Source organism: Chrysoperla carnea, chromosome 4 (genome assembly GCF_905475395.1).
Source record: "Chrysoperla carnea chromosome 4, inChrCarn1.1, whole genome shotgun sequence".
Taxonomy (NCBI): domain Eukaryota; kingdom Metazoa; phylum Arthropoda; class Insecta; order Neuroptera; family Chrysopidae; genus Chrysoperla; species Chrysoperla carnea.
Window position 1 is genome coordinate 45,741,495 of NC_058340.1, and position 27,630 is coordinate 45,769,124.

The window sequence follows — 27,630 nt, forward strand, 5'->3', positions numbered from 1 at the left end:
TGAATCCCGTTATCGAGACTCCACTGCAGTAGTATTTGGTCAAGTTAGATAACAATTTTTAATATGTAATGATCGCTAGTAATGATTGGTCTCCGTAAGTAGTAATTTTAAGCTAGCTGTGAGCCAATGAAGAGGTATTGAAGAGGTAAAAAAAAATGCACGTAAAGAAAAGAAACCAATGATGAGCTTGGATATAAGTCTATTTTACTAGCTAATGTGCTAAGCCAGTGACTGGCATTGACTCAAAATAAATTGCCAAAATTCAACTAGGATATACATATTAGATGTGTAGATTATTATCAGACAATTATTTGTACGCTAGCATGTAAATAAACAAGGCATCAGTTATCCGTTCTACTTTTTATTGTACAAAAATAAATAAATTTTTAATAATAAATTCATATTTTACATTAAAATTGCTCATTTTATAATAAATCAAAATGAAGTTTTTTCTTTCTTCTGAAATGATTTATTCAATTTGAACTTTTTGAAAGTTCTTAAAAAGTCAGAAGTTGTTTTATTACTTTTATATAAACTGTTGCCAAATGATAATAATATTTCTATATTTTCTTAATATCTTGATTTAACCATATTGCCTTATTCTTCGAAAACATACACAAAGATTAAAATCAACTATGTAGTCACATCAGAGAGGTTAATGACGGCGCCAAACATTTGATATTAGAAGATTACATAGCAAATTTTAAGATTTCATATTGAACCTAGTTCCAAAATGACCACTTATTATGTTCTTTATATTATACAATCTTCTTTGCTTTGTACATTAGTACTGATACTTTTTTACAAAATTTAATAATAATATAGACGATTTTATAGCGAAATTTAAACTTGTTTTAATTGCTTTTACCCTGTCGAAAATAGCTAGAATTACAGAACTAACATTACAAACGGTTTTTAATATGTGCGTTTTTACAATTTAATGGCATTTTATCTGCGTATGTGTAGATAAAAGAAACAATAGACTATATATATATACTACTATAGAAACAATATTTTCACCAAAATAAAATTTGCTAAATGTTTAACAGATTTTAACATTTTTAGGTTTACTGAATTCAAAGTAACCTTTAAAGCTCTTAATACCTATGTAAAAGTGGATACGTAAATATAATTGAATTTTGCCGAACCGAAAATTTCAGATCATTTAAAAGTACGCGCATATGTTCAGCTCACTAGCATGTGGTTTTTTACAACTTACAACTGAAAAAGTCTTTTTTATAACAGAAGGAATGGAAGATTTAACAATCGGAAATATAGCCACCCTCCCATGTAAAAACTTCACCTAAATTCGTACTACACTTCATTTCATTAAACAGCACTTAAGGCCGTAATATAAGACTTTGTCTATTGTTCATATTTAATAGACACAAGTTATTACACAATATTTATTTGGTATTTGAAGGTCTCATAACCCTTGTTAACGTATCTTGTACAACAACATATCTTTCTAACCGTTATCATTCATTTGATGGCAACAATATGAATATGATCACTATACATCATAATTAAGTCATAATTATTCAAGATTATTATTATAATAATAAAATAAAATTGGGGGAAGATCGATGGTGGTTTCGTAAATGCTTTATATATTTAAAATATATGAAAGCACATTTAATAAAACGTAAACCATGACGACTCAAACGATAGTGCAACATCTGAAGCGGCTTACAAAAATAATATTTTGTTTATGAACTGTCATAGTCTTGAGTCTGGTGGATGATATGATGATATTTAAGCTTGACATAATTTTACCTGCAATTTTCACAAATACCTTTCATACCATGTATATGACATATATCAAGGTATATTAACTGTAGTCACGCTTGAAAAGATTGATGCTATGTTGTCTGTCCGTCTGTCTGACCTCCTATCCGTCTGTCCTTCTGTCAACACGATAACTCAAAAACGAAAAGATATTTCAAGTTGCAATTTAATTAAAAGTTTAAGAGTTTAAAAGAATCTCTCAAGTGGTTATCCAGAATAGACACAAGATATCTATTACTCTTAATTATTTTCCATAGCAGCGACGGACTGTGCTTTAGATAAAACGATTTTTTTTTAAATTTGTTATTAAAACATTTGACATTTTTGTTAATTATTTCAGATTCGTTTTTCAGAAGACTTTTATTTTTCTTTAAAATACTTATAATACATAAACATTTTCTTTTCTGTCCTTTTTAAAGAAAAATACATTGTGTCAAAAATGGATTTACTAACCATCAATCCACAACCAGCATCGGGATTTTTTATAAACTTTACTTGTAAGTTTATTTCTAAAACCGAGGGAATATGACGCAGCTTTCGAATTTTTTACAGGTACAAGTATTTTATTAAATGTAGGGTAATATGTAGTACCTAGAGTCGTCATATGTACCTTGAATCTTCTGTATTTTCTCGACAAATAATGCTTTACAGCATTTGTATTGAAAGGAGGGTATTTTATGAGAATGCAGGTAGGCTAAAGACTGATTGTCTATGTTATTTGCTTTCGAGTAAATCGAAAATAACTACTTTTTGCATAAAAGTGCAAAATTTGAATTCTTTGGTGTCTATTCAAATTCTTTTAGTGTCTATTGACAGGTTGCCCAGTGCATTTTTATACCATGTATATATGAAATATACAGAGTATATTAAGTTTAGTCCCAAGTTTGTAACGCTTAAAAATAATGATGCTAGGAAAAAAATTTTTACAGCGTACTCAGGACGTAAAAAGTGAGGTCAAGTTCGTAAATGAGCATCATAAGTCAATTTGGTCTTGGGTCCGTAGGACCCATCTTGTAAACCGTTAGAGATAGAACAAAAGTTTAAATGTAAAAAATGTTCCTTATCAAAAATTAAACAACTTTTGTTTGAAACATTTTTTCGTAAACATCACTGTTTACCCGTGAGGGCGCCAATTAGGCGGAAATGTTATAATATGTACTATACTTGATTAACAGTTATGTATGTGTCACATGTTTGTATGTGAAACTGACTATGCATGGTGTTTCAACAATTAACTCAGTCAATTGTTTGTTTTCACTTGTTTTAAATTAAACTCAGGGTAAATAATTGGTTATTAGTAAGTAAGTTATGCCATGTTCTAGTTTTAAAATAAAAGTTAAATTAAAATTTTCGTGCTTTTCGCCAGTTCGAAAGAAATTTTGGAATAATTCACTGTCGTGTGTATAAACATTGGCAATCAATCGTTAGCTGTGGAAAAATTGGTGTTTGGTTTTTTAGCGTACCTAATTGTCGTGATGGAAACACAATAATTATTTGACGCTAACGTCTGCCTAGTTATAATGTAAAATATAACCCTGCAGTAATGTACACAAAATTGTACGGTGTCTAAAAGCCTACTATTATTTTATGATTATGGTTGTAGGTGGTAGGTGGATTCTACCTACAGTAGGTACGTACCTATGGTGATATGTTCGTACTGAGCTGTGCTGTAAAGAAGTATATTCCATGTCAACAGTAATAAATAATATGTTTGTTGTTGTTTGTTCATGTTGATACCTATAAACATGTAAAAATACTTTATACCATTTTACCTTAATTTAAATTGCACTGTATACACTGGAGAGTAATGCTACAGTTGTACGATATTTTATTGTTTATTTTTATCAAATCCATTGATTTATTTCAATTATTCATTCTGACTGGAGTTCAATATTTATTGCAATTTCATGTTAAAATATTTAATTCTAATGGTAATAAAATTCACGGCAAAGTATCTAATTTTCGTTTTTGATTAATTACTAGACTCCCAATTACCCAAAAATTACAAAAATCTAAAATTACCGAAACAATTTTTATTATTAATGTTTTAATTAAGGAACACAAAATTCGACGTGTAAAGCTAGCTAGATTTGTTAAATTTTACAAAGGTTTTGATTTTTACAAAATAATATTAATCCATAGAATAAGCCTCTCAACTGGAATAAAAGTCCTATAATTGGCTCTGAATAATGTTGATAAGATTAACAACTAACAATATTAATATGTAATACATTTCTCACAAATTGCATCAAGCTTGAAAAATATAATCCAATTAATTTGCGAAACGGATGACAAAATTGCTATCAGAAAACAAAAAATACGTGGTTATAGAAGAAAATACGCCAAGAAACACGAGAACAGTTTAAAAAAAAAAAAAAGTAGTATAAAAAATATTTGGTAAAATATATGAAAACTTTGGGTATACCTATTCATAATTGGTAATCAAGCTACTTTCACTTTCTAGGATTGAATTTAATTTGCATTAGCCCAATTCACTTCCAATCATACTTTGAGTAATAACTAGGCGCAGAAAGACACAGAATTGATTTTCAGGCAGAACATGGCCAATAAACACGGCGTATAACCACTACAGTATTTAATGACATTGAGATCTAGGGGTCGCGCATTTGACTCCCTTCATATCAAATATTGATTTAAGGAAAGTCAAAAACTGAACTGTTTTTCTTAAATATCATATCTATGTGTAACATGTCAATTGATGATAGCGAAAACGTGTTGGAATATAATACAAAAGTGAGTGAATGTAGTTGATGTAAACAAATATATTTATAAAATGTTTTGTTATGTTTGTACGTGTCTGCTCTGTCTACACTTCACGTAATAATATTTTATTGCAAATACTGTTTCAAGTATAGAATAATGACATCTCTACATACCTACCTACATTTTGGTTTTATAAATATTTTAACTCGAAAACTATATCATGTTTCTACGGTGACGTTCTGTAGATACTTAGTTGTTCTTTTTGATGAGCATGTTTTGTTCTTATCACGTTTCCGTTGTCAATATGAAGCGAGTGGAAGTATCGTTATGGAAAAGATTAGGTAACTTTAAATATTTTAAAATAATGTTTTATTCGACACTGCAGTTTAACTGTGTCTATATTTAAAAATAAGTTCATAATCGTAAAAGACTAGACGAAACTGTATCTTGAGATAACGTATAATGACAATAAACATTATACGTTAAAAAAAAAAGCGTTACAAACTTGGGACTAAACTTAATATAGTATGATATATTTCATATATACATGGTATAAAAATTGAATTATTTTAAGTTGAATGCTGGAATCGATAGATGGAACTTTCGGTTACAAAATAGTTTGCAACTAGTCGATTTCCGTGCCAATTTTGATTGCAACTAGATTCAAATTATTTTGCATCCAAAAGTATGTTTTTTTTAACTATAATTTTTATTGTGGATAATCTTTTGCTGAAAATAGAATTGAGAACAAAATTTATTTTCAATGATTGAATTTGTTATAAATCATCTTTATCTATCAAAACATAAGAAGAGTGACACATTCAATGAGAATTAACTACAAACTATTGTCCTATATGAAAGTTTTTGCATGAAAATGACACCAATAATAATCACCCAAATCAAAAATGAATACAAGCACTGATATAATATTCTAAATATGAACTTCAAAATATTTTATGAACATACTCAAATTAATTAGAAAGAGAATTCGGGAAGAGTCGACGGAATGAATTCGCGAAATCTATAATTTAATTTGCCAATTTTTTTTTGTTTTTTGCCACTTTATAATTTAGTTAAAAAAAACTATTTTAAAATACTTCAAAAACTACTTAACTCAACCTTTTATTTGGTTTTACCTAATTGATTTCATTATCCGCTAGCTGTGATCGACATCACGTGACCTGTGGTCTACTTTGCTGAAGGCAATTTTGACCAGATTAAAGTATCGTACATTAGTACGGCCCGGACCGAAAACTTTTCAAATCGATGCTGCAAACGTTAAATCCCTATGTTAATTAATGCGTATAACTTTGCAATGAATGTGTTCCGAGAGTAAGGCTTTTTCATGGTCTATGGTCAATTAAACTGCTTTTGAGGAGTTATTCAGCCCGGAGCTTTAAGGTACACCAACTTCGTTTTGATTTGATTTATTTTGTTAGAGTTGAATTCGGGAGTTCGGTTTAACAAATAAGAAATCACCAGTTTCACGATATGGGTAGATATGTTGGATTTGAAGAATTTTTTTTTCGTTCCATTCCGGGTTAAATGGAACTTGGCTGTTCATTTTTTTCCAGTTAAATCTAGTAAAAATGTGGTCCGTGAAACGGTGCAGCAGACTAAGTACTTTATGATTGGGTCTGAAACCAAACTGTTGGGGAATATATTGCCTGTGGATATCTGCATGCAACAGCAGCCAATTTATAACCAATTTCTTCAAAGATTTGTTGAGAGATTTACAACTGTTATGTTACGGCTCCGGGCTCACGGTTTATTATACCATACTTACATATTACATATACATATACATAGCAGAATGAATGTTTTTAGAGAACATGATTATTTACTAATAATGTTTTGTTATTTAAATGACGTGATCAATGATTTGATTGATTGACTACATGATATTAAATAAAATCTACCGATGTTGGACTGTTGGACAACAACGAATATTATACCAGCTCATCATGTTGACAAAAATCCATTAGTAGGAATCAAATATTCATTCAATGGTTATTTTGTAAATCAGAGAAAAATATTTTGGTGTTTTAAGTTAATAATAATTTGTCATAAAATATTGACTAAGAATTGTCGAATTTTGTTAAATATTTACTCGTGCATAAGATATGAAAATATATTTTTTTAAAACTTCTATGGTAGAAAATGCTGGATCTTCGATGAACTCAATAATTAAATTAAAATTTTGTTTTTATATCATCGACATCACATTTTATTTTTATGGTATTAGTACAACAAGATTGTTTAAATGTTTTAGATAGTTTTTTATCCCACTTTCTAGATTTTTTTATATAGAAATATCCAATTGAAAAGGATAACCTACATGATTCATCATTTTTCAGCCAACTTTAAACGATAAAATAATTATAAAAAGCCCGATGACCTATGGAATTTTTTGTGATTTTTGGAATCTCTGTTAATCAAAAAATGTATATATAAAGTTTTATTGAAATCCCTAGTAATATTCAATCCTTGCATATCTCCTGAAGCTACTTTTCTCTGGCTGAAAGTATCTACAGTTTACTGGATTGTAAATCTAGCCTCGTGTATCTCGGATTCTAATTAAAAACTTTACCCGAGAGCACACTGTATATCGAAATTTAACAACTGAGAACGTCATTGTATAATCCCTTTAAAGGCAGGTATAATCAATTTTTGTTGGACTAATCAGTTTTTGTAATGGATCAAATATTTTCAGTTTATTACAATAGAAAATTTCAATAAAGATTTATAATAAAAATGTTCACGTTAAAAAACATCTGCAAAATATTATTACGTAGATTGATTAAAAATATATTGAAATAGACACGCAATGTCAACAACTACATATAAGCATAAATAATACGTCAAATTTATAACATTAACAAAATTTTAGATTGATTGATTATAAAAACAATTCGATCAAATCATTTGTAAAATCATGCAAGAACATTACACAAGACAAAAACTTGAATGGAATTATTTTCTCATTTTATGTTTTTGCATAATCGAGTTCAAGGCGTGCAGATACATGAATAGGGTTCAAGAGCTTGTTGACGATGATAAGATTGCATTTATAATGACTATGAGGTTTAATGGCTAAAAAAGACCTATTATAATGGCATGATTAAAATGGCATGAATAAATTAAGCAAAACTTTTACGATCTATAAGGTTTACAAGTTTTTTGAAGTGAAAACTTTAGATTTGCCAAATTTTAGACTGATTGATTAGCCTCGGTGAGCTTATTTTGAAAACGGTAAAGCGGTATTTTCGGGAGCAACATGCAGTTCGAGTGCCATATTCATAACAATTGGCATATATACCACATCAAAAACAGCGATTCTTATACATATTACCATAAACATAGAGGAATGCCACGTCAAACTCCAATTCATCCAAGCTAAGGATGAACGCTACGAACAGTTATTTAAAGCCTTGAAAAGAAATTAAAAATTATTTAACCAAAAGAACATCGAGGCAAGAGGTTTGGTGTTGGTTGAAAAGCTTACAACTGAGATCGAAGATAACGAATTGACAATCCAAAAAGACTGTGTGCCGATTTTGGACACGCTGCTACCACGAATCAAATTGCTATAGAATATTGTAAATTAAACTTCAAAGAAATGACATGAGATATGATTTGATCGAGATAATTGTGTCATTCCTCGAATTTTATGATCGAAAATTAAGAGTAAAATTGCATCTGTAGTAGAAAGATCATTCTTCGAAAACAAAGTTTATTTCCTTAATAATTTTTAAGGAGGAATCTAATTTGACTTTTTTGAACTTAGCGTTGACATAGAAAATACTCCTCGATCTACGATTTGAATAGCTCTTTTCTACCGTGCTTACATCAAGGCCACAAAATTATACACACCATATAAAAGAGTTTTTTAACCTTTGAATAAATGTTAAAATAAAAACTTGTGAAATATGTGTATTTTACCACAAGGATTTTGGGGCGGGTGTAATAAAAACACTGTTTTTCTTCGACTACAATACAACATACAGACAAGTGCTACCGTACATTATAATTATATAAGTATTGATTAAAGGTTATGTGGTAATCGAATACACATAATGATTATAATAATAATAATAATAATAATATTAATATTAATAAATAGGTAAATGTACAAAAACATTTCTGATAAATTTGTAAATCATACCAAATACATTATAGCTATTATTTATATATTAGAACATAATAGGTTGGCTGATAAGTCCCCGGTCTGACACATAAATGGCGTCGCTAGTATTAAATGCATATTATTTTTATATAGTACCAACCTTCAAATGATTCGTGTCAAAATTTGACGTCTGTAAGTCAATTAGTTTGTGAGATAGAGCGTCTTTTGTGAAGCAACTTTTGTTATTGTGAAAAAAATGGAAAAAAAGGAATTTCGTGTTTTGATAAAATACTGTTTTCTGAAGGGAAAAAATACAGTGGAAGCAAAAACTTGGCTTGATAATGAGTTTCCGGACTCTGTATTTTTTCCCTTCAGAAAACAGTATTTTATCAAAACACGAAATTCCATTTTTTTCACAATAACAAAAGTGGCTTCACAAAAGACGCTCTATCTCACAAACTAATTGACTTACAGACGTCAAATTTTGACACGAATCATTTGAAGGTTGGTACTATATAAAAATAATATGCATTTAATACTAGCGACGCCATTTATGTGTCAGACCGGGGACTTATCAGCCAATGTATATATCATGTATTAGATCTGACCATGAGCCCATAATGAGAGTAAATTTTTTGTTCTTTTGCTATTTAGAGATAATTAAAAATTTATATTAAACCCAGCAGACCCGGCCATGCGTTGGTGTGGTCAAGGTTCTTGTTATATAACATTGTAGTAAACTATTCAAGGGGAATAGTTTAGAGAAGAGGAAATCAGTCTTTATAATATTCACTATAATATGAATTTAATTTATACTTCAGCCTAAGTAACACGTGGCCGGTTATGCTAACACCAAAAAATCAAAAGTAAGAACAATTGAATTTCACTGTATTTCGTTTATTACCAAATAAATGTATGTTATACCTTAGCCTCAACAACACATGGTGGCTATGTTATTAAATTGCAGTTTATATGAAACGTTTGTATTTTTAACAAAGCGCCATCTGTTGAATACTTACTCAATCAAGTCAACAGATATCGCCATCTGTTAGAATCGTTTGGAGCTAACAGATAATTGTGGCTGTCAAATAATAGACAAAAAATTTGCAAAAAAATAATATTGCGACTATAAATTGAGATGCTAACACCAAAAAATGAAAAAGTAAGAACAATTGAATTTCACTGTATTTCGTTTATTATAAAATAAATATATTGTTATACTTAATCACGAAATTATAACCGTCAAATAGTTTAAAGTGTATGTATCTGTTCCCATCTAGCTTCTAAACTACTTATCATAATTTATCAAAGATATCGTCAGAAGCGTCTTGATTGCCCGCAGGTTATAGGCTATGTGGCGACACCGTTAAATTCTAGAAGCCGCCTTCTAGAAGATATAAAACTATTGATAGTACTTTTCAAATATATATGTTGTTATACTTTCTCACGAAACTATAACCCCAAAATGAAACTATAACAAGCAAATATTTTCATCTGAAATTGTTATGATAAGTAAATCCCCCGACTGTAATGACGATTTAACTTATCATAATAATTTCAGATGAAAACATTTTCTTGTTTTCATACTTTTATGAGCGTGATTCTGTATTGGGCATGGGCGATAAGAAGCTTCGTCCTGAAATTCATGGAAATTTCGCTTCATTATGGTCATTATAGGCTCACGATACGAATAGGTTGGTAGGTAGGTAGGTAGTCATAATAATAATGTACACACCTAATAATTATTGTAATCTTTTTACATACATAATAAACTTCAAATATACATCAACTTCATACATATTACATTATTGTAATCTATCATTTATATGTTAAATTATACAAAATGTCCTTCCTGTTTGTTCTAAATGCAGATATATCGATACAGATTATAATAGTTAATTTGAGGTTATTTTATACAGTTTTAGTTAGAAAATAATATGAGGTGGGAAAGTTTCTTATGTGTGAAAATTGTTGCCTTCAGTTTTAAATAATGCCCTAAAATATGTTAGCTATTCGTCTTTCGAAAAAAATTACCCACTGATAGCTTTGGGAACATGTTATACCTGAGAGTTAAATCCAATTAATTACCATTTTGTGGATAACACAACTTATAAATTATTGTCAAAAAAGGAGAAGTGTCGTGGGCCACCCGGTAGGAACTATATTCCTTCCGTATCTTAGTACATTATAAATGTAGCACTTACTTTTTTTATTAACAAGATATTTTTCTGAATATTTAAGGTTTTAATTTTAAAAGTCAAATACTTGTTTGATTATTTAAAGAATTTAATTTTATAGCTACTTTTAGATTTTACTGTATGAAATAATTGTAGTATAAGTTTAAAAAAGATAGATTTTTATTAAGTAGTCAGCCCAATATGTGAGTACATTACGTTTGCGTTTATTAGAATATTTATTATGACATAACAGAAAATTTCATTGTACTTACTTTAAATTATCTCTGTTTTCTTTAACTTCTGACAACTTTCACAACTCAAATTTTTAAATGATAAAAATAAAATTTTGACAAAAAATACAAATTGACAGTTATACAAAAATTTTTGCATTTTCTCCAAATTCATAGCAACCAGAATCGATTGAAAAAGTTTTAGATTCTGAGGTAACCTAGATGTCGGTTTTTGGTGTCTGTTTCTTTTTTTTTTTTATTTTGTTTTAACTCCCAACCTCCATAAAAATATCGTGCGATAAGGAACATAGTTCCAAAATGGATATTTCTATTGAAACCTGAAAATTTTCTGTATTCCTACGTATCACAAAGTACTAGAATAGATATGAAAACTAGAATAGGTAGTCTTCATCCAATATTTCACAATTATTTCTTGTTTTTTAGCTAATGACAATATACCACCTCTTTTACGACGTGTGGGGGTTAAAATTCTAACTACAATAAAGTAGCGTAGGATGCTGACAATACATAGGATGCATTCTATAAATATAAATCAAAATCAAATTAAAATAGAACTAATTGGTCATACTGTTTGTTCAAACATATTTTAAAATTCCACATTCTTTAATAAAAATTGTTTTTTATTTATTTATTATGTCCCATTGCGGTTAAAGATAAAAACAACTTAGAAGATATCATTGACAGGTATTAAAATCTCCAAGCAATTGTCGGATTTTTCACCTTCATTTCCCTGACCAAAATTTGTATACCATATATTAGAAATATATTTTCAAATATGTAGCTATACAGCTAACAAAAAACATTTATGATTTTTCATTATTTTGTGTTAAAGAAAAATATAATTTTTATTGCATGATGATGTAACAAAAGATTCCCTCGTCATATATTAAATCATGTAATTGACTGCTCTCATACCTTCTATCACTATTATTGTCAAACATATCAATCGTATGTGTCAAAATTGAATCAAACATTATTTATGAAATGAATGATATATCTTATTGCTGTCGGTACAAGACGAAAATCACCTGTCCACTGCAATTTTGGGTATACCTTGAAAACTTTCACATAGTTTCATGAAACTTTAAAATGATATTTCACTCAACGTGATCTATGTTTTTTTATCTTAAACGGATATTCTTTTCCTAAAATAACCTCCAAATGAACTATAGCAATAGAAATTAAACATAAATTAATTATCGAAGCATCATTTTCCTTGCTTTATTTTGGCTGGAGAATCTCATTAGAGATTCCAAAATATTGACTTTTTTTAAGAAGTTGAAACAATCTGAAATCCGTCATAGACAGGATAAAACATGAATATTTCTATCCTGACAAATCGAATAAGATCACCTCCTTATCTGTCTGAAACTTAGTTTGAACTGCGGGTCCCATTTTTCAAAGTGTAGACTTCTGTGGCAAATTTAATTAAATGCCCTGAAGTCCCATGGCTCTGTTTTTGTTACCAAACAGTTATGGCGACAAACTATGTTCGGAAATTGATTTCACTATTTTTAAATTTTCTGGCCATTTTGCAACAACTGTTTATATACCCATTTCCGAAGAAAATAGAATTGCGTCGCATATATATACGACCTATGAACATTATTATAAAACTGCGAGAGAATACATCGGGTAGGTATAGGGAAAAAAATTTTCTGGGTACATAAGCCCAAGCCCACAAGCATCTAGTATCTAGTCACTTGATCATTCTTCGCATTCTTCATTAAGAATCTCTATAAAGAATCGTGAATATTTAAAAAATGATTATTTGGTTTTACTTACCGAAAGATTTTACTATCAGTTGATACAAATAACAAAGATTTATTTTCTTCTCCACCTATTTTTTACTTCCAAAATTTATTTTCAAAAATATTGTAGGTAGAACAAACTTTTATATACATTAATGTTCAACATGGGAGATTTTATAAATTTTTATTTCATCATTTTGTAAATTTATTTCAAATTCACATTCTATAAATAACACATTTTTTGTTTGTTTTATGTTTTAGGTGGCCGAAAATGGTAACTTAACAATGAGTACACTCTCATTTGTACCACAAGTATCCGATCAAGGTATGACCTTATCATGTCGTGGAAATAATCCGTATATTCCGCTCAGTGAATTGAGAGATACGGTGATGCTACACATATTATGTAAGTATTCTCATATTTTATATATGAAAGTGTCTCCCTTGCCAAAACTTAATATATCACTTCGTCCTTTTTAACAAAATTCAAATCTTTGCAAACATCTGCATACGATAAAAATGGTCTTATAAGGATCTACTTCTAAAAAACCTACTCCTAAAAACATTTTTTACCGAATTACGTACTGCTAAACAAATACGGTATTCCACTATTTTTTGAAAAAGTACTTCAAAATGTTGATTTTGCTAATAAAAAGCCACCAAAAATTTATTTCGGAAAAATACACTCGCTTTCTTACCAAAAAATTAAATTAAATTTTAAACCTTTTTTAAACTGTCAAAAACGCGGGCATCCAATTTGATGACGTAATATGGGTATCACTATAAGAAATAACACAAATAAGTTTGACAGATATATTCATAGGCACCTGATTATAAAAAATATAAATACTTATTATCTATGTATATATTATATCCAGCTGTCTACACTGAACTAACTGATGGTCTATGACTCATACCGCTAAGACATCACAGCAGGGCTTACCCGCGTTTTAGGTCACGTAATATACAGTTTAAAAATTACGATTTTTAATTTTAATATTTTAAAAGAAAAAAGTGCTTTTAGGACTCGAAATCAGAATATTTAAGTACATTTTTAGATAAATTTTAACTTTTTTCAAATTTTATGATTTATTTTTGACTAACGATAATAAACTATTCAAAAGAACAGTTTCTCACACATTACATTCTAAACAGTTTTGGCAAAGAAAGCTATAAGATTTTTTTAAAAGATTTAAATTTGCTATTTTCCAATTAGCTTTGAATTTTTCCAAATAGTTTCGGATAAATTTCATTAGTGTATTTTCGATCATTTTTTACTATTTTCCTGTGTAAAAAACATGGATTTACACAATTATGTTTTTGGCCAATTTGACCTATTTATTTCCAGTTCTGTCAACGGAGACACATTCAGAATACACACACATATGTACAAAATTCAAAACCACACAAAAGGTTTTTGATGGTATAAACAACATCTACCTCTTATTTATTTATTTCTAAATCCATTTAAACTCCGTTGTTGTATATTTAAATAAGTATAGTGGAGTACCTAACCTAAAGGCTTATTTGGAAAACGAACATTTATACAGAGGTGGATATAATATTTAGAGCTTTCTATATAATATTTACCATAGGTTTTCTACCCAAAATGTGTGTATAGAGACTAGAGGGTACGTTAGTTATACACCACCTTGAACTACAGACTGGGTGCCTATTTTATAATAGTATAAACACATCCAGGTTCGTAGTGGATGCAGAGGAGGTTTACAATCTGAAAAAGCATTTTACAAGCCAAAATTTTAAAAGTTGTTGTTAGGCCCTGAAGGCTGATATTAATCTAACTCCCAACCCAGGCTAACGTCATATTTTACTACTCATAAAATAAATTATACTACTCTTAAATTTGACCTTGACTTGCAAGGTTGTTTAAAACCTTTTGCCCATAACAGAAGAGAGATATTCTAAAATTCTTTTTAAAATAACTAACAACTTTTGCTGGTATATTTGATCTAAAATATCCATAGTTTTAATCAATTTTTAATTCTGGTAAGATATTGGGAAATACTTTAAATAACACAGATTATCTTTTTTGAAACCTTATTAGATTGCGTAAAAATCGAATTAAAAAATAAGTACAAATAAATTTTTGCATTCGATTTCCGGCGAAATTATAAAGTTTACGAAAAAAATGCTACCAAGAAATGATGTTTGTCATTTTATAAATAATAACTTTCTAATTGAAATTTCTATGCCTCTTGAACGTTATGTACAACAAGTTGATTTTTACCTGCTTTGCCTGCAAATCAAGTTTATAGTTTCTGTAACATGTCCTTTCTAGTTTTACCGGATCATTTTTTCCAAAATTGTTTATAATGGCACACATGATACGTTCAATTTCAAAGTACAAAATTATTCAGTACTTTTTCTTATAGTAAATATGTATGGTACAATTGTATAATATAGCCTCGGGGCCGGATAAGGGTATAATTTTAAGGTCTAAAATCATTTTAAGAAATTGATGATCTTGAACGTTGAAACTTAAATCATGATAGAAAAATTGCTAGTATTATTAGTCTACAATCCCCTGTACACATTTCCTCCGCTGAATAAGCACTGTTATATGTACATATTTGAATTCATTTAAACCTTTCATTTGTGTCATTATATGCAGAATGTTTGAAAATTTTGTGTTGAATTGAGAAGGTTAATTTAAATGTTATACATCAAAGCAAAATATTCATATACCTCGGAATAAGAGGGCATCATATAAATTTTTTTCCGAAATGGGGTAAAAAACATGTTAAGCGTGTTTGAGTCTTTAAGTAGTGTAATGAAGGACATATTCAATTTTTAAGTATCGAATTTTGATGATTGCTTTTCATACGATGTGTATGAAATATACCAAGGTATACTAAGTGTAGTCCCAAGTTTGTAACGCTTAAAATATTGATGCTATGAACAAAATTTTGGTATAGGTGTACATAAAATCACCTAGTAAGTCCATTTCCGGCTATCCGTCTGTCGTCTTTCGTCTGTCCGTCTGTCATTACCATTACTTATTCAAAAAGGAAAAAATATATCAAGCTGAAATTTTTATAACGTTCTCAGGACGTAAAAACTGAGGTCGAGTTCGTAAATGAGCAACATAGGTCAATTGGGTCTTGGGTCCGTAGGATCCATCTTGTAAAGCGTTAGAGATAGAACAAAAGTTTAAATGTAAAAATTTTCCTTATAAAAAAATAAATAACTTATGTTTGAAACATTTTTTCGTAAACATCACTGTTTACCCGTGAAGGCGCATATTATGCGCAAATTGTAGTATTATATGGGTTTATCAGTTATATGTGTGTAACATGTAAGTATGTGTAATAGGACAGAGTAATCAACACTATCTATACATGGCATTTCAACAATTAACTCAGTCAATTGTTTGTTTTCACTTGTTAATTTTTAGAGTTTGATAACAGTTTTTAACAAAACAGTAAGAAATGCCACCCGAGCATTGACTTTGATATTTTTCCCTTCGAGTTTTGGATTTTTGGTTAGAAAATTAATTTGAATATATCATTGAATGACTAAAGTATTGTCCAAATGAAAAAAGTTAATTCATAATTTTCTAGTGGTAATCAAAGCAAAACATTTTTTTCTATTTATATGAAAAATATTTTATTAATAATACAAAAAATATTTAATATATCTTATATTATCTCACATACCACATTCGTTTTAAATTACTTTTATTGCAATATTTCTTCGTATAAAATGCATTCGTAAATTTATGAAAGTACAACTACAGCCATATACGATATGTCTAATATTTCCTCCGTAAGTATTAACTATGATTATTGTATAAAATATGAGTACGGTATAATATACGAGACAAAAAAAACGTGTTGAACAATTGGAAATAAAAATTGACTAAGTTATTGATGTATACGGTATGGACCGTGTGGACAGTACTTGTATAAAAAAGAACATTTCATCATCTACCTGCTTTGAAACATCTATGGAACCAAACAAATTTTAAGTATTGATGAAAGTGAAAACAATAATTTTACCCAGATTTACGCTCTTATAAGTAAACAATAATGCCATGCCATAGATAAAAGATTTAGTTATATTGTATAGATATCCTTCTCTGTACGGGAACTTCTTACTATGAAATAATTCGTGCACCAATCGTTAGTAGCGTCAGTTTTGCCTGGTGTTTTTTTTTTTTTTTTAATTCAAAATTTTTATTTAATTTTATTTCTGAAATATAATAAGAGATGGCGAAAAAAGATTTACAGCAATAAAGTTTTATGATTTATTTAAATCAATATTTTCAAACATTTTTTTTTTTTTGCAATATTTTTTAAAAATAAATTTATTTATCAGGCGAGCGAATTAAAGATTTCTGAAAAAATTTAAAATAGTAAATATCAAATTAAATTAAATATTTTTTTTTTAATATCTATATCTTTATCTCTATAATTTATAGCTCATGTGTTATTCGCTAGTTTTTGCGTGAAAGAGTAACAAACAAACAAACATCTTTAATTTATGGCTCAAAATTATGATCACAGATATACTCCATGGCCCCTTTCTGATATACTCAATGAATTATAACTATTTTACAATTTAAAAAATTAAAAACTGGAGACTATAAAGCGGTGGCTTTTACTTTTAAGCTCAGTGAAGCGGACGGGTATCAAGCTGGTATAAAATAAGTGCACGTGTTTATGAAAATTGTTATAAACAATAGATATTATCACTCTTGCTCCTAAAAAACGAAATCAGCGGGTCAAAATACTAAGGCTTGGAAAGAAACGGGTACATTAAATACGGAGATAACCGCCCTTGATCGCTGTACGAATTCAATTTTTTATAAAATACTTGACTCAGAGCTTGAGGTAATATTTTTTTAAAGATGTCTGGCAGAGGAAGCTCAATAGAGTTGAATACATAACATATTATAAGAGAAATTTTTCCCCCGTAATTTAACTTCTGTGGAAGTAAATAACGGATAAAAATCATGTATAAGTCAGAAAATAAACTTTATATGTTTCTAAATAAATCCGCCATAGGGATTTCTATTTTTACATGAATATACCTTCAATTCCCTTTGATATTAATAAAAGCGAATGAACTAAATCAAAGTGTAATGAAAGCGTAAAAGAAAACAATGTCTAAAATAGAAATCATTTATGATAAATTGATCGAATGACAAAAGCACACACATAGGCACAGACATGTAAAATACAATATAAAAGTCTGATTAAAAGATTTTCTTACGACGTTGTCGAAAAACTGTAAAAAAACATATTCTTTTAGATTTGATATAAAAATATACTTACTATTTTTAAGCAAATGAAATAATAAAATTATTTTTTTTTTTACAAAAATAGAATCGACTTTTAAAATGAACCAAAAAATAAAAAATTATTTTATAAGAAAATACTTTGAGCATAAAATAATTTGATTATTTTTGGATGCTCTTGTGAGCATAAAATTATTTCGTACTTTCTTGCTAATTTGGAAAAGTCGGCTCTATTTTGTAGCAAAGCTTATGTTTTTACTTTTTGTTTTCACCGGGGATCACCGGAGGCACCCTGTATATAAATGCATTTGTTTTTGTTTAATCATATATGTGTTTTTCCTAGAAAAAAAGACTGCGTGATCTAATATAACAACTTTGTTAATTTTAGCACACAACCAAAACTTTACCTTCTAATAATTAATAGCCTATTTAAATTATTAAAAAAACAGCATACTACAGATTTGTTTCGTTATTAACAAGTTTAAACAGGAGAGGACTAAGTTGCTCAAATCAATTGATTTTGATGTCGTAGAAATTTTGAAGGACGTATAAGTCTTGAAAACCCCATTAATATGCACTTGAATTTTTTCCTATCTTCATATACCTTTATCTATTTTCGAAATATGAATTTTTCGGATTTTTTCAACTTATTTACAGTTTTTAAAACAAGTCCTTCAGAAATTGTAAAAATTTCTCCAAAGTAAAGATGTAAGCAAAAAAATATTAACTTTGGAAATTTTCGGATCTGTTCGCATACTTTCGTTAATTTATTATAAGTCACACTCAGTAAATTAAAAAAAATTGGGATAGAAATATGATGAAATTAGTTAAAATGAGTTTAATTATTTAGATTATTTCTCTGCTCTAATATTCTCATTGTCAAACATCATTCATTCGCGTTAACAACATCCTTAAGAGCCTTTCAAGGTCCTTACAAGACTGAAGCATGGCCGATCTTTGTCTTGGTTCATATAAACAGTCCTCTTGGTCTTGGTTTAGGTCTTTCAGGTTTTTCGAGGCCAAGACTAGTTTTGTCCATTACTACCCTGAAGTCACAAATCGATAAAGGTCAGAGCTATTACATATGCATTTTAAATGATACGCATCTCGTTTCTAATAAGTGGACGTTAGTTTGTCCAAGATTATAAATGCTTTAAGACGCACCATCCCTGTTGTAAATTTATTTAAAAATAGAAATTAAATAGTCAAATAAATATTTATAAGGCATGTGTTAAACATGGTCTACATTTTGTTAAAAATATATTTGGTTGATGCAAATAGTATTTTACACGCAATTTTTATATTTAATATATATATTTATTGTTTTTTATATAAAGGTAAAGGTGGTACAACGGTTACTTTTCTTTTACTATGTCTTTATTGCTTAAATTATTTTATTTAGAGTATCGTGGTATTTATTTCAATAACTATGTCTCAACTCGAAGTCAACAAAAACTCATCGTTATAGGGAAAACCCTCTTTTTCTATGCCTTTATAGCTTAACTTCTAAGTCAGGGAAAGCAGTCTTTTACTATGTCTTTATCGCTTAACTTCTTAGTCAGGGAAAGACCTGTTTGAGGTATAGCTACTTATTGAAATTTTTGTATTAAAGCCAATAAATGTGCTTTTCGCCTTTCAGCTTAATATGAAAATACAGTGAATGATATCAGCGAACAAATCCACGGACAAGCTTGGATACAATAACATAGTTACATTAAAATTACAATTTACTTGGCAGAGCTTTTGTTTGAAACAAATAACAAACGTTTTTTTTCTACTTCTTCTCAAAAATTGAGATACTACAGTAATATCATGCATCATTTCTTTCGTTCAAATGATTTTCCGAAACCTCTTTAGTTCTCATTTTTTCCTTAAACTTTCATCTTAAAGTAAAAAATAAGTACAGTACAAAAATTGTTGAGACAAATATTTTTATACTTTTGGTTTGAAATCTTTTCTCGTTTTTTCTTATATTCTCTAATTTTCAAAGTTTACAGTTTGGGAGAAACAGTTATTTTCCTTGTGTAGAATTTACTTACAATTGACGATTACGCCCTAAAACCGACAAATCATTTTCTATCCACTAATCTGTTTTTTTTAATGATTTGGCATTGATCTGATTCTAAAACTTTGGGAAAAATCAATTTAAAGAAAAAAAGAACGAATAAAACATTGCTTTCAAGGATATAGGTTTTCTAGGATTTAGAATATTATAATTTACCGTTATACCCAATTTTACCCTAAACTTTTATATACAAATGAGTAATTTAAAAATCGAAATGTAAATTTAGATTTTGATGTATGATATAAATATTTTAATATAAATCACAAAATATGAATGAATGAATTATTTTATCATAGTTTGTTTTATTTTGATGGAGTGGATAGATGGAGGGGTATATTTAATATTCCTATTTAAAAATTGCAAGCTTTTATTGTACTAAAACGTAGAAAATATTTTTTCCTAAGTCACTCGTATATTCCATGCCAGTACTACCGTAAAACGGGGTTACTTTGACTTCAAGGTTAACTTTGACAGTTTTAGGGGCTACTTTGACATAGCGCCTAAAAACTATTTAAACGTGTTCGTAGCGGAAAAGAACAGCCTTTAGCGATAGTGCGGGAAGTTGGCAGGGGTGCGGGAACTCGTCGCAAGCATCTGCGACCGAATCAACCCAAATATTGTCAATAATCTGGCTCGCCCAACCAGTTCAAACGTGACTTTCGTGTTAGCGCCGTAAGCATCAAAGTTTACGTCAAGTGTATGGAGACCTAGTATTTTCTTGGAAACCTTCTCCCTTCCTCCGAGTTGGCCCTCTTTGGGACTCAAGAGACTCCAAGATAACTCCCTTTATCCAACAAGGGAATGGGAAGAGATAGAATTTCCCAGGAAATACTAAGTCTTCAGAAACTTGATTGGTATTAAAAATAAAGAAATATTGCTTAATTGAAAACGCATAACTTGAAAAATTGGTTAAATTTTGAAGAGCTGTACCATCGAAACTATCGCTCCTATTAAAACCGTTCAAGCCATATTGTTGATGAATTGTTGCAACTTTAGCCTACTTTAAAATTTTTTGATAGAAAACCAGTTCTTCCATTAACTTCCATTCTTACATTAAAAAAAAATCCTACAAACGCAAAAAAATAGTTTTGATAGACCACCTTATATAGATTAACAAAATAACTTTCTTAAGGATATCATTTGACAGGTTGAACAATAAACTTTTTCCACCTTTTAATTTAATTTATAACATCATTTACGAAAAACATGAGTAATGTTATATATACGTGGCCTTCATTATAATTGTTTTAAACAAGTATCCTTCGTTGTGAAAAATTTTAATTAGTGACGTGTATATACCAATTTGGGTAACATCTTTAAAAAAAATTATAATAAACGTATAGTTCATATTTCATACGTAATATCTTATGTGCATGTAGACATACTTCACTGCTAAGATAAAGTGAACATAAGAGGTTTGCGCTCTGCCGGTTTTTAAAATGGTATGGTTTTTGTATTTCAAAAAGTGCTTAAGAAGTAAAGCTCCATTATTAAAATCATATTTCCTTCTCATTTTATTTCTTATTTTATATTCGTATATTTCTTATAAATATACCTCTTTCTTATAAGATGTATGTTGTAGGTATGTTGTAAAACACACAAGAAATTCTTAGCGCAGGAGCTGCGTTATACAAGCGAATTCCCTCAGAGATTGAAAAAAAGACACATTTTTATAAAAATTTAATATTGCATTTTTAATTTTTATTTCGAAACTAAGCGTCTAGAGAAAAAATCGCAGGAGAACTTTTTTGCTTACAACTGATTAAAAAGTATCACTTTATGTATCATAAAATGTAGTACGTCTTACTGTTCGTCTTCTTGTGTGTTTTTCTATTGCACTAATTCTACGCAAAAGAGAAAAATTTGATTGCAATTTAATAAGAAAAATAATTGCAATTGTAAAAATTTTTTTCAACCCATACGGTAATTTTCAAACAATTCAAAAGCTACGTAATAAACAGCTATGCAGGCCCAGTCCAAATTCACAATTATTTTGTTTCTTTAATTTTTACTGAAATTCTACAAATTAACGCTCGACAAAATTAATATTACTAATAAAATTTTTGAGATTATGATTCCTCAAATTTTACACCAATAATAATGTTTTTAAATATCATTTATTTTTCATGGTAACAACCAGAGAAAATCATCAAATGGTCATTTATAGAAATATAGAAATTGAGGATACGATGGGGATTGAAAATCTGTAGCTAATCGCACAGAAAGGAAGAAAAAAATATTTCGATTTCTTTTAATATAAATCAATCATCTTTTGTTATAAAATTTTCAAAATATCGATATTATTTTGAAAATCAGTAGCAAACCTCCTTTAGACATACACATCAAAATAACACTAATATGGATGACCTCAGTAATAAATAATAACTTCAAATAATGAATTATTTAGAATACTTTTCCAATATTGACAAAAAAAAAATTACATTGTCAACATTCAACAAGCGAATTTAGTTTACCCATTTTAAATTGTATGGCAAATAATAAAACTAAAGTAAATAATATTATTTTATTTTATATATATATATATATATATATCTATAAATGATTGAAATATTTTTATTTATTCAGCATTATTGATCTCAACTGTATATAAACAAATAAAAAATTACAAAAAAAAGCGTAGACCAGGGTAGTTCGACGCTTTTATTTAAATTTTACACAACACAAAAGAAATATCAAAGAAAAATTTTTATATTCAATTATTCTAATTTTAAAAATTTTTTATTTAACTTGCTTTAGCCTGTCTGACTGGTTTAATTGATCAAAGCTTGGAAAATTTATTCATGGTTTTGTCTTCCATAATAATTTATCTGACTGTTATGCTACGAAATAGAAATTTTATGAAAGCAAAATAGTATCAGTGACATAAAAAATATATAAATACTAGCAGTCTCGGCCACGCGTTTCTGTGGCTAAGGTTTTTGTTATATTACATTATAGTAAACTATTCAAGGGGAACAGTAGGAGACGTCAGTCATGACCACCATGCTCAGCCTCCGTAACACGTGATGGTTATGCCATTAAATTACAGCTTATATGAAACGTTTGAATTTTTAACATAGCGCCATCTATTGATATACTTACTCAATCCAGTCAACAGACATCGCCGTCTGAATCGTTTGGAGCTAATCGTTTGGAGATAATTGCGATTGTCAAATAATAGACAAATATTTTGCAATAAAATATAATAATTTGCAATAAAATAATATTGCGACTATAAATTGAGATGTAAGCTATCCTACCTTTCAAGTTGGATCAAATTGCACACGGTGTGCAAATCAAATTTAAAATTGGTTCAGTAGTTTGGGAATCCATAAAATGTTTTATGAGCCATTTAATACAATTTAATTTTAAACTTTTTTTTTTTGTAAGATTAAAAGATGTTAGTCACCTTTGGACCGCAACCCTGATATGTTAGAATTGGCCACTTCATATGCGATTTCCTCCAACATACTTGCGAGCATAGGTTGATGCCTTTTTAAGGACTCTTGGAATGAAAAAAATAATACATAAAGAAAATTGACATCTTGAGTAACGAGTAAATGCGTTTAAATACAAATAGGTTTTAAAAAATATTCTTTATGTGTACTACAAGAAATTTTTTAAACTTTGTGTCAATATTAAAGTTTATATGACTGGTAGCGGTATGTATCTTTGTGTGTATGTTCAGAGGGAAAAAATAAAGGAAATGTTAAAACCAAAATAAATGTCTGTCATGGTAACAACACATCACAAACAAATGGCGTCACATTGAAATAAGATTTTTCATAACACCTTTACATTTTATGTATTGTATAGTTTGTATTTAAGACTATATACAGAATGTTCGATTTATACATCTAGGCATATAAAAATCACGAGTATGACAGAGTACATGCGTTAAGCAATGCATTTAAGTAAGAGGTATTATAGGTGTTAAATGAAATTGCAAAAGTGACTTGTATCGTGGCTTATCTGTTGTAGTTCATATATTCAATTAAGAAACTCCCACTCTCCAAGCGTCTTACACCTATCTCAACGCATATCGAAGCTTCAACACATGTAATACCTCTTACTTAGATGCATTGCTTAATACTAGTATTCTGTCATACTCGTGATATTTATATGCCTTGATGTAAATCGAACATTCTGTATACACATATTTCAGACAAAACCAACAAATTTATTTAACTTCTACGTCTTACTGTTCTTCTATTCTACTGTTCTTGTGTGTTTTTCTATTGCTCTAATTCAACGCAAAAGAGAAAAACTTTGATTGCAATTTTCTTATAAAATTTGAAACGAATAAAAGAAACAAAATTATTTGAAAAATCCATTTAAAATTGTACATTTATTTTTAAAACAAGTGAAAAAAAAGAATTGACTGAGTTAATTGTTAAAATACCATGTATAGACAGTGTTGATTACACTGTCACTTTATACATACATACATGTCTTTTTTTTACGAAAAAAATGTTTCAGACAATAGTTGTTTATTTTTTCATAAGGGGCATTTTTTGCATTTAAAGTTTTGTTCTATCTCTAACGGTTTACAAGATGGGACCTACTGTACCAAGACCCAATTGACCTACGTTGCTCATTTACGAACTCGACCTGACTTTTTACGTTTTTACTATAAACTTGGTACTAAACAATGCACGTGGTATAACAATAAATAATTACATTTGTAATTATTTAGTATTTGTTGTTAAAATAATTACAAAATCTACATAAAAAACAGCTACTATTTATAACAAACTATTGTACTAAGACAGGTCCAGTCCAAATCAAATAATTTTGTTTCTTTTATTATTATGATTATGATTCCTCAAATTTTATACCAATAATAATGTTTTTAAGTATCATTTTTCACTGTGGCAACCAGAGAAAATCGTCAAATACGATAGATACGATAGGCTTGAAAATCTATAGTTAAACAGTATTTCTTGATAAAATTTTTATATTAATAAAAACTTTGTTTTTTTCACAATAAAAATAAAACTATATTTGAACCTAAATTTTGGTAATTTTTATTATTTTTATTACTCTATTTACAAGTAAAAAAACCTCCACCCGTTTTTTCATCGTTTTTAATGTCTAATCAAATCAGAAATAATAAAAAACTGAGTAACTTGTGCGAATTTTTAGCACATTTAGTCTTAGTAGGTACTTAAAGTTTTTCTATGGAAAGAGCAGAAAGAATACTCGAGTAGGATTCTTTAGCCATGATCGGCACCAGTCTATTGAAGAAAGCTTTTTCATTTCTATAATCACACGAGTGAAGGTACTTGTTAATGCAGTTTATTAAAATATATTTTATATTTACACTAAATAAATAAATGATAATAAATAATCTTTATTTCAATTTAATTAATTAAAAACTAACAAATCGGGCGATATTAAAAGTCAAATAGGAATAGAATAACATAATACAGTCTGCCCTTTTGAAAACTGAAAATTTATAGTGTCTAGAAAACCCTTGGACCCTTGAAATATGGCACCAGAAGGGTGTCCGATGTCCATTTGCGAAAGCCAAAAAAGGAGATTAAAGAAAAACTTGCATAAAAGGCCTCGGAAAGGAAGCATAAAATTCATTAACGAAAACTAAAAAAAAGGTGGGAATCAGATTTCTATGAAAGGGCACTGTAGGAGGGAGGGGCACCAAGTTGATTAACGAAGACTAAAAACTTTCCTATCCACAGATTTTGTCCAGTGGGCCTTTTTCCTTAAATCCGCCGCAGCTGCAATTTCACTTTTTCTGCTTAAATTGATTAATCCATAGCAGCATATAGCTGTTTTTAAAATAATTAAATTTTCTATTAATATAAAATAATAAATTGTACGATGGTTAAAAGAGCAATTAACCAGTTATTTATTACAAATACAAATTCCCCGCTACAGTATATGCTACTCCTTATACTTTAACTGTAACTAACAAACTAGTACTACTTGAGAAATCAATTCATTCGTATTGATGTTTTCAAATCATGATAATAAGAATCATGAAATCGTTTCGCTTCAATGAACATTGAACGTTTGAAATATTTCCATAAGAATATAATGGAACGAAGTGTATGAAAGAAAACTGTAGTTAAAAATGTAAATGTATGGAATAATTTACCTGTTTAGGTCAATAGTTCAATAAAGTATATATTATCATCAGTATTACATTGCATAGTTGTTGAAACGATGCAAGCGATGGCAAACATTTATATTAACACACCGCAACATTAGTGAATGTATTCATTCTCATAGTCATTAGAAGGAATTTCTACATTTAAAATTAAAAAGAACATTAAAAAAAAAAATATTGGAATTACAATAAAATGAAAAATTATGCCAATTAAAACATTTCAACATTCTTTTAATATTTCTATCAATGTTTGTCTCATATAATTATTCCAATTCGTTAATTAATATTTAAAATTTATTATATAGGCTGGCCCAAAAATAACTTAACAACTCGTCCAAATATTCAGATATTAAAATATGATATTTCTTTTTTTTAACTTCCCAGAGGAAGTTAATGCATTGAAGCGAATTTTGAAAATCTCCTGTTTTACATTTCCGCGGTTTCAAAGCCGCAATATTCGAATTAGACCTTTTCAATGTGATGTCTGTGTGTATGTGTGTGTGTGTGTGTGTGTGTACGTATGTGCGTTCGTTCGTTCGGATTCTTTCTCCTCGATTATCTCGAGAACCAGTTACGACATTAACACGTGGCTGGGCTTATTCGATGCGTAATCGCGTATTTAAGAACTGGAAGTGTTTTAGCAAAATTAGTTGAGCCGTTTTTTAATAGTAATAAAAAAAAACTGGAAAAAACTGAATAAACAAAATCTGAAAAGTGGATATAACACCTAATCTGTCTAAGGAGATAATGATCGTTCCAGCAAAAGCTGCAGTACATGTTCGAAGAATAATCTATGAAGGCTAACAAGCCCTTTTTTAATGTTTTTTCCCCTCTGGGAAGTTATTCGTGTGGACTAGAAGGGTTTCACTCACACGAGGGCTCACAGGGGTTGAGTACCATACCGACTATGTACTGACAATTTGCTTGTAAATATTATGTCCTCAATTTTGCTAGTTAACAATAAAACTCCAAATCTGCTACAACTCTAAATTCCTCTGCAATAAAAAGCGACAAAATTACTTTCAAGTTAAAAAATGAATATCTTCTTAAAATTTGATTAGATTAGATCGACACCCAAAGCAATTCAATAAAAGCGAACTATTTTTTTAATTCACTTTATTGGCAAAACAGGTAGAAATTAAATATACACGAAAAAAAAGTGCTAATGATCCCACAAAATTTCGAATTAAAACTAAAAACAAATATAGCTGTTTTTTGCGTTTTTTCTCCAAATAAAATTTCGGACAATTCAGTTAATTAATCATTAACTCACCAGAGATTCATTTCATATAAATCTCGTGACAATATTTTTACTAACATCACCACTTTCAAAAATATCGATAGTTTGATTTGGACAA

General features: G+C 29.0%; 1 protein-coding gene across 1 annotated transcript in view; it reads left to right on the forward strand.

The window, feature by feature from the left end:
- The first annotated feature begins 4,497 nt into the window (after positions 1 to 4,497).
- Positions 4,498 to 27,630, forward strand: part of LOC123298741 (nephrin-like) — a 51,131-nt gene continuing 27,998 nt past the window's right edge. The window contains exons 1-2 of the mRNA XM_044880835.1: positions 4,498 to 4,542; positions 13,079 to 13,223. Coding sequence (XP_044736770.1) covers positions 4,498 to 4,542; positions 13,079 to 13,223 — 190 coding nt within the window. The remainder of the gene's footprint in view (positions 4,543 to 13,078; positions 13,224 to 27,630) is intronic.